The sequence below is a fragment of the Phoenix dactylifera genome, chromosome 2, assembly GCF_051530095.1.
Source record: "Phoenix dactylifera cultivar Ajwa chromosome 2, Ajwa_hap1_PhDact_Kaust_v1.1, whole genome shotgun sequence".
Classification (NCBI taxonomy): domain Eukaryota; kingdom Viridiplantae; phylum Streptophyta; class Magnoliopsida; order Arecales; family Arecaceae; genus Phoenix; species Phoenix dactylifera.
The window spans coordinates 33,663,750-33,672,489 of record NC_143191.1 but is presented as its reverse complement, the minus strand read 5'-3'; the positions used below and the strand labels follow the sequence as shown (position 1 = coordinate 33,672,489).

General features: G+C 41.0%; 1 protein-coding gene across 1 annotated transcript; it reads right to left on the bottom strand.

Annotated features, from left to right (window-relative positions):
* Nucleotides 1-1,853: 1,853 nt before the first annotated feature.
* Nucleotides 1,854-8,079, bottom strand: LOC148714729 (Pyridoxamine 5'-phosphate oxidase family protein). The gene is made up of 6 exons (XM_088716042.2): nucleotides 7,819-8,079; nucleotides 7,096-7,131; nucleotides 6,774-6,975; nucleotides 2,516-2,594; nucleotides 2,295-2,412; nucleotides 1,854-2,131 (listed from the first exon to the last, which is right to left on the bottom strand). The coding sequence occupies exons 1-6, from the start codon at nucleotides 7,989-7,991 to the stop codon at nucleotides 2,101-2,103; spliced, it is 639 nt and encodes a 212-aa protein (XP_088572168.1). The 5' UTR covers nucleotides 7,992-8,079; the 3' UTR covers nucleotides 1,854-2,100.
* Nucleotides 8,080-8,740: the final 661 nt, after the last annotated feature.

Sequence of the window (8,740 nt, the reverse complement as noted above, 5' to 3'; positions counted from 1 at the left end):
TCATTCCAAAGGATTGGGATCTGTTGTGGTTCAAATTTGGCCCGAGGGTGATCACGCTGGAGGAGTCGAGAAAGCTGTCGGCTGGAGCGGAAGAAAGAAAGCCGCTGGCTGCGCGACAGTGTACCTGCATAAAGCCTCACCGGTGGTTCCGGTGAAGCTCCTTCGACGCTCAAGTTAGGGTGGATCTTAGTTGGTCCAAAAGTCCCTGTAGTGTTACCTGATGGGGCTATATATAGCCCTCGAAAAGGTATCTAGATGGCGGAGGTATGGCCCGTCCACAGCATGAGAGGAGATAGGTTTCAAATGGATGGTACACAACTAGAGCTTGCTTGAGGTGCACGGCGTAAGCCGTTCCTGTGAATGGTAAGATGTCAATAGGTGTGACGGGATATAGCTGGAGCAGCATGACGTCGTCTTTGACTGTCGTCTGTCGTTGGCCAGCAAGTAAGGTATGGCGCGGTGATGTTGTAATGTACGGCCACGTAGGCGGGCGTGGACATGCGCATGGATGCGGTCATGGGCGAAGCCGAACTCAATGAGGGGTCACATCGTACATTCGGCGAGGTCGTTTTGGCGGGTGTTGAGGTTGGCCCTGCTTCCCCGATTCCGAGGTTTGTTCGGTAGGGCGCCCCAAGCTAAGAGTTGGGGCAAGTTGTTAGATGGGGTGCCCCAAACTTGTCGAGGCATATCGTCTAATATTAAGGGCGCCCCGGACTCGGCCAAGGCGCGTCGGCGAACATAAGAGCGTTCCGAGCTCGATCGGGGTGCACTGGCGAATAAACCTATGGTCGAAGGAACTCTTGAGCTCGTAATCTGAACAGTTGGGCGCCCTGAGCTTCGGCTCGGGTTGTTGCTATGAGCATCAGAAGATGTTGACCTATGTCGTAGCAACAGAGAAACCCGTCTGAGGTTGGCTGAGCCCTCGGCAAAGTCCAAGCTCGAACTGGCTCTTAGCGGACCGAGGTCCGGCTCAATCGGTGCTGGGGCCTATTTGGTTGAGATTGGGTGGTCCTATTGTTGTGAGTAGGACGATCCATTTTACCTTCTATCAGGATCAATTCTCTTAGATGATCATAGAAGGACGTTGGACCTAAACTATATTTATATTTAATTAAATTTTGAATGGAGCTTATTTAAATTAGATATATTTTATGTTTAAGTTCACAAATCATGTCACAGATACGCTCACTTAATTAAATATAAATATAGTTGGTTTCTAAAGATGTCCTTCCCAAAGGTGGAGGACTCGTAGCACAAGAGAGTACGGCCAGAAGCCTACTGTTCCGACGCGGGATGGGATTTACTCGAATCATTGGATGTGACAGCTCTCGCATATCTAAATTTCGTGTAAGTACCTGTATAAGTTGCAAGGTACGATTCGACTGGGGTAGACGAGCACGAACTTGCGAGGAGTTACGGCAGACGTGTATTTACCTGCCCATATTTTAGATATTTATATAAAATTAAAAAAATAAATAATACTTTTTAGCTTTTTTTTTTTATGATTCAATTTGTTTACTCTGTTCTGATTCAATTTGTTTTATGATGGTTTTGATCATATATGCACCAAGGGTGGTATTAGGAGTCATTGTTTCAACAATGCCTATGGCACATAAGCCCTTCGGTCCATGCTCCTAGGTTTCACGAATTTAAGCTAAACTAGCAACTTTAGCCAAACTTCTTAAAGAACAGCCACTCTTCTCTTTACCAAAAAAACTAGGGTTTGCAAATGGTCGAGTCCCAGTGAAGTTCTTCCAATTCAAAAAATATGGTTTTCCCTTACATAGTCCCTAGTGATCTGAGCAATTTAAACACAGACATCATGATATATGGCATTAATGACAAAACTGAAATGAAGTAAAGTTTCTTCTATCAGCAGTCGTGAAGAATATGACTTATTTCCAAATACTGATGTCCTATTCTCCGTTCCAATGACAAGTCGGCCAATATCCACACTGAGGTTTACTTAATAGAACCACAAATAAGCATCTATACGAGTAGAAACCCATGAATAGATATTAAAAACAACAGCATGAGATTTCACATCATGTACATTAACCTGGCTTTAGCAACCCGAAGATATGAATATGAGATGGGCTTTCATGCCTGGGATTCCAGTAGAAGTTGATTCCTGTAATAAAAGATACCCAAATTGCAAACAAAATGCATTAGCTAGATGGTAGCTACATGTAAACCATGTCACCTTTTACTCAACATAGGAGTTTTTGCTTTCATGACTTTTTTTTTCGCATACCAGATTGATGATACATATTACAGATTATGTCTTTACTCACTTTTCAGGGTTAAGGTACTGAGCTGGAGATAAAGGTTTGGCACCACCGAACCAGTCGATCAAAAATATATCCTCAATATCCAGTTTAAAGATTTGGAAGTCGTGATCTTCTGGCCAATCTGCACGCACCAATAATAAAAATATGGTTAAGAAAGTTCAAAATGAGTCTGCAACATGTTATAGTGATTTAAAAGGAAAATTGGCTGAACTTCACATGCTTACCCTTCATTTCTGCATGCTTCGAAAACAGCGCAACTTGAGCAAATTCTGCTTCCATGGACTGGCTATCAACAAGTTTCAGCTGTTGCATTAAGGTTAATCAGAAGAAACTATTTTATATTACACTAAGAGAACAAATACAAAATTTTGCGGATTATGCTTAAAAATTGGTTCTCTCTAAAAGTTTAAAAAAACAAAACAAAACAAAATAAATATCGAGCATGGAAGCAGTATAGATAATTGATAAAGCTTATTTTGCACAACTAGACCATAATATATTTAGTTTGAGCATTCATGCCCGATCATGTAGATGTTACAGAATGTCATCTAAGCTCATTTCTAGTCTACAATTAAACCAAGCATTTATAGACCCTAGCCCGATGGTATGATGCTCCACTTAGTCTGGTGTATGAAAGATTGATAGCAGACAAGTGCAGCATGTGATTCAGTTTGAGATGATTCCAATGACAAGGATAGCAGGCATTACTTCATGGGGGGAGAATCAAATGCTCATCTTTGTCATGCATATGGTGCAAGGAAAAAAGGAGAAGATTTTCTCCTGAAGTAGCAGTCATGTCATCCATTAGCAAGTATGTTGACCAAGGTCGGCGGAATCAATATCGGACACCGTACCGGTTTTCCGGCGGCATGAGTCGGTACGAGCCGTGCCAAGCCTGTACCAATAGAAGAGATAGCACGCAGACCGTGGGAGAGAGGAGAAGAGAGAGAGAGAGAGAGAGAGAAGGGGGAGGGAGGGAGGCCTTGCCGACTTTACTTAAAAATTGTGAAATTTTTTTAATGCCGCGGTTGGACCCCTATTTCGTTCGAAACAGGAGAAGCAACTGCAGCCTCGCTTCCCGCGACCGAGGATGGCCTCCGTCGGCCCTCCGCAGGCGTCCCGCCCTCTTCCTCTCCCTCCCTCTCCTGCTCGCTCTCTCATTCCTTCTCTTCTCTGGCTCTGGCAATAGATTTCATTTTCGTTATCGAAACCATACCGGTGAGCCACTGATACAGCTCGGGACGGCTGGAACCGCCTGATTCGGAACGGTTCCGCCAACCTTGATGCTGACAACTACTGTTTTACTGGGGGCATTCCTTTTAGTTTCACCCAATAAATGACAATGGTCTTGAACATCATCCTGGTGAACCAATCCCCAAACTCCAAAGGAAAAATGGCTCAGGTCTCCAGCTCTAAGTGTGTGGCTAACCTGGATATTCAGTCCGTAACCAATAAAGTTCAAAACTTTGAATTGTGATGGTGCTGGTTTGTCATATCATATTGCAATCTATGAACATAAATATGGTTTGTCATATCATAGTGCAAAGTGATGAACAGAAGGTATGGTTTTGATAAAATATGATATTCTTCGATTCAAGCAGCGAAATGTTTCACGAAATCAGGGGACATCAATGTTTGAAGTGTCTTGTCACAATAGGACAGTCAAGAACTGTTAGTATGGAGTTGCCTAGTAGCTATAGTAACAGTGCATTTATAGAGGCCCAGGATAGAAATCTTGAGAAACCTAAATTCCCAATATATAAAAAATTGTTCTTGGGCGCGTGAGCGCTAATGATATTGGCCATGTGGCTCCCATGAAAATGCGAGTGTCCCAACTGTGACATATGGATAACTGCTAAATGAACATATTTCTGGCAGCCAAATTACAACAAACCCTCATAAGGTACCTTTGAGTCACAATATACTTCTTTTCAAATAAAATCCTTTCAAACTGATAAGATTAAGTTCAATGTGGTAAAATTTATTACAACTATCACTTGAATCCAGTTCTTCAGAACATGTAAATTCCTCTGCGTGGCCAAGAAAAGCAAAACCCATGTTGGCTAGAATGGACCAAAATATTATTCCATGATTGCAAATTGGCAGCTTATAACTTTTCATTTCCCACGACAGCACTGTGTAGAAGTTCATGGAACAGGAATAACTACTTGAAAATCGATAGCGCTGCTCCAAACCCCTTGGAGAACCAAGTCCACCTGTTCAGTCTTTTTTACCAACCTATGGTGCTCAAGAAGTCCATTGGTTCTATTTGTCCACCCTCCATCCGAACCAAAAGCTCAAATGAAGATATAAAACTTTGACCACAATACCACAATGGAAAATTGTTCTATGATGCATCATCTCAAAGCCAATGGTGCCCCAAGTACCGGTGGAAGATAGAGGCTTATAACCAAATTCTTTATCCATATATTATTTTTCAAGGACTAGAAAATGATCAATACACTTGTTTCCTGAGCCCCATCTATTATGACAAGACTATTCTTTTTCCTCTACATCTGTTAGCCTAATTTTAGCGATATACGTGACAACCTGTATTAGACCATAATATTTTTCTTTGTTAGCGTGATCCTGTATCAGTCAGTAATATTTTTTTTGGTTAGCATGATTTTATTAGAGTGATTTTAGAAATCACATAACAACTTATATCAACCCATAATATTTTTTTTTCGTTAACATGATCCTATATCATCACATATTAATTTTTTTATATGGAGTATGTACGTAAGGATATATAACCCTTGAGATGTATTGAATGTTATAGAACAGAAAAATAAAATCACTTTTTTCTCTCCCTCTCTCTTTCTTTTTTCTTTTCTTCTGCAAATATTTCAACATGGTATGAGCCACCGATCACCTAATCTGCCGCCACCATCTCTTTCGTTTTTGTTGTGGCCGCCGTTGCCATCGCTAGAAGCTTTGAAGGCCTCCATTGCCGATCTATCGATCTTTGTTCCCGGATGAATCAACACCAAAAAATTCTCTATTTTTCAGTGGATCCACAGATCCTCTATTTTCTAGTGAATCAATATTGATCTTATTAGTAAATTTACATATCCTTTATTTTTGGTAGATTAATACTCGAAGATCTTTTGCTTTCTAATGGATCCGCAGCTCCTTTCCACCACTTTTCTTTTCAGATTTCGGTCGTTTTTCCTCACCTTTGCTCGACCCCTTTTCTCCATCATCGATTTTATTTGCTGCCTCCTTCACCATCCAATTTGAGATCTCTTGCTCCTCTTCCATGGTGCTTCTGTTTATAAGGTCGTCGATTTTTGGTTGCCTTCTCTCTGAGCTCTATCCTCGTTGCAACTGCCATCTTCTATGCGTCTTGTCATTGCCACATCATCAGGCAAGTCAATCAACCACATCAGCTTGACACATCAGTTTGCCAGATCGGCTTCTGAGTTGTTGTGCCAACTCTTAATCTGCTACATCAGTTTCTGAACTGCTATAATAGCTCATGTTCTGCCATATCAAGCTCTGTGCCGCCACGTCAGCTCTTGATCTACTACCACATTAGTCTCTGAGCTGCTATGTCAACTTTTAGTCTATCATATCAACTTCTGAGCTACTACTTTAGCTCTTGATCTAACACACTAGTTTTTGGGTACATTCGTGATCTAGTTTTCAAATTCAAGTTGGCACTTATAGTACCATCTTGAGTTAGAGAGAGATGTTAGCCTAATTTAGAGATCACGTAAGAACCTGTATCAGGCCATAAATTTTCTTTTTTGTTAGCGTGATCCTGTATCAGTCAGTATTATTTTTTTTGTTAGCATGATCTTGTTAGAGTGATTTTACGTATCACATAACTTGTATCAGCCCATAGTATTTTTCTCTGTTAGTATGATCCTATATCAACCCATATTATTTTTCTTATATAGAGTCTGTACACAAGTATATATAACCCCTGAGATATATTGAATGTGATTGAATAGAAAAATAAAATCACTTTTCTCTCTCTCTCTCTTTTTCTTGTTTTTCTCTTCTTCTACAAATATTTTAACAGCATCCAGTGCAGCCTCCTCCACCCTAAATATATCAACAACCAAACTTAGCAAAATCTTATCTCTCACTGGCATTCCATACTATGCTAGGAGAAAAGGCAATCAGTGTGCACAAAAGATTGGTACATAAAGTCACAACAACTTGCATCCGATTTTAAAAGAACTAGTATTGACTATATGAGCATGAATTATTCCATTTGCTTCCTCACTATGTAAAGGCCATCTAGAACCATAAAATTTTTAGAGATCCAAAGGAAGACACTGAATGCCATTTACCACAGATACGGAACAGTCAGCAACAGAATCTGGATGAACTACAGAAATAAAAATTCTACTGAAAAATGGACATGACTATATGCTAGACAATAAAGACTACAAACACAGTGGCAAGGTCACTGGTGGAACAGTTTACCAAGCCAAAAACTTTCACGATTGATGATTTTTGTTTACATACCTTCCCTGTGAGGGTAAGTTTTGCACAAGTGGGGTTCTCGGGATCAATGTCACCACAAGTTCCAAGTGGAAACTCGCTGAGCGTAAAAGAAGACCTTTCATCCTTTAGTGCATTCCTTGCTGTTGGATCTAGCGTTGTCAAGTAAAAGTATGGGATGCCACGACCATCATCAGGTAGTCCATCACTGAATGAAACAACATTTCTGCAAGGATAATGCACCAGTTGGTTACCAGATAAAACACAGTATTTAGCAGATCCAATTGCCAGTACATTTTCCAGTCCATCAAATTATTGGCTTTCTTTAGGAGAGTGGACAGATTACCCAAATGGAGCTCCCTCCAAATCACTTGAGATGGTGCTGCAGCAAAGGCGAAAAATTTATCAGCTTTTTTTTTTTTATTTGTTTGTGCGAGAAAAATCTTGCATCCACAGACTTGAAAATAGCAAAGACAACATGAATCGCATATGTCTGTTTTGGATGTACTGAAGAACCAAGATATTCTGTGGTATTCCATATCATCTGAAAGTGCCATACAGAGGATAGTTTCTCTGCGATATGAAAGTCAATTAGATTGCTAAAATTATGAACTTGAAATTTCTACCTTTGAGTAGAAATTTTTGATTCTGATCAATTGATATATGAGTTTGAAATAAGCAGTTGATTAAAGAGTCATCAACCATTAGTACAGACATGGATGCTTTAAGACACCATACTTCTTCTCTGTCACAATATCTCTAAATAAATCTAATTCCACCGAATGCCGAGTCCTCAACCCTTCAAGCTTTTCACTATGAACAAATATATTATAGCTGAAAATGTAATTCTTCATCCATCTCCTATTCAACATAAAATGGAAACAAAAATTTTATTTAATCAATAAGCACAAGGCTACAGGATGAATATGGCAAAGTGCAGGTCTCCTAGAAATCGGGGCAGAATTTCTAAATTAGTTTGTCATAAAGAAGATATCATACATAAAGAGCAATCAAATATTTACGTCAATCCATCTCCACGGTTTCTAATAGGAAGGTCGAAGGAAGGGACCTGAGGACGCCCCAGGAGTTACGGGAGACCAGCCAGCGGGCGGTGGCGGCGGCATCCTTCGGATCGGGCTTGCGAAGGCGGAGGAGGCGACCGCTCGCGGGTACGGAGGAGGATAGGAGGAGGAGAAAGAGATAGCTTAGTAGGAGGATAAGGGAAAGGGAGGAGGAAGACATGATTTATGCCCTTCGGCCGTCGCCGCCTTCTCCTTCTTCCTCTTCCGATAGATTAATTATTTGGACCCATCAAAAAAAAAACCCATCGGTGAGGTAGATAAAGCTATAGAGCTGGTCCCACTCCCACAGCGACATGGGCTTTGGTTCTGGATTCCCGGCGCTGTTTTCCCACCAATTCTTTTTTCTCCGTTCTCATCCGGCTGCAGGTAGGGGGGAAAGCGAGGGAAAGAGACCCGCATCAACCGGTCCAAGTTAAGATAACGGGCCGGAGATGTCCAACATGGGAATCATGTCAGTCAATCACGGCGGTCCAAATCTTATGCGGTGACTGCGATATAGCAAGGCCCATGATGTACAGGAGACGAATCGACACATCTAAGCCCATGTCAGCTAGTTTTGGGCTTCTACTATCGGATAGCCCACCACCCTTGGATGAGGGCCTCAAATGTTTAGCACGAGGTATGGACTTGGATTTGGGAAAACAAAATCTTCCGCCCATCAAAATTTGATCGGACTTGAGGTTGGATCGACTTCAAAACTTCGAACTCTCCCACTAACTTATATTTGTATGGATCAGAATTTTACTTGGTTTGGAGCTTCAAAGCCTTAAACCTTCTTGTCCTATAAGAAGCCCATAACGTTCTGAGTCAAATCTTAAAAGATCTATAATGTCGAACACAATTACAAGCCAATATTAGGATTCAGGTTTAGTTCGCCAGTAACTGGATAGCAGCTCTTCATGTTTCATT

Excerpts from the sequence above, each read along its gene's own strand:
- LOC148714729 (XM_088716042.2), bottom strand. The coding sequence starts at position 7,991 with ATGTCTTCCTCCTCCCTTTCCCTTATCCTCCTACTAAGCTATCTCTTT. Across the intron at positions 6,976-7,095 it reads TTGGAGGGAGCTCCATTTGG|AAATGTTGTTTCATTCAGTG; the intron begins GTAATCTGTCCA and ends TTATCCTTGCAG. Across the intron at positions 2,132-2,294 it reads CAGTACCTTAACCCTGAAAA|GAATCAACTTCTACTGGAAT; the intron begins GTGAGTAAAGAC and ends CTTTTATTACAG.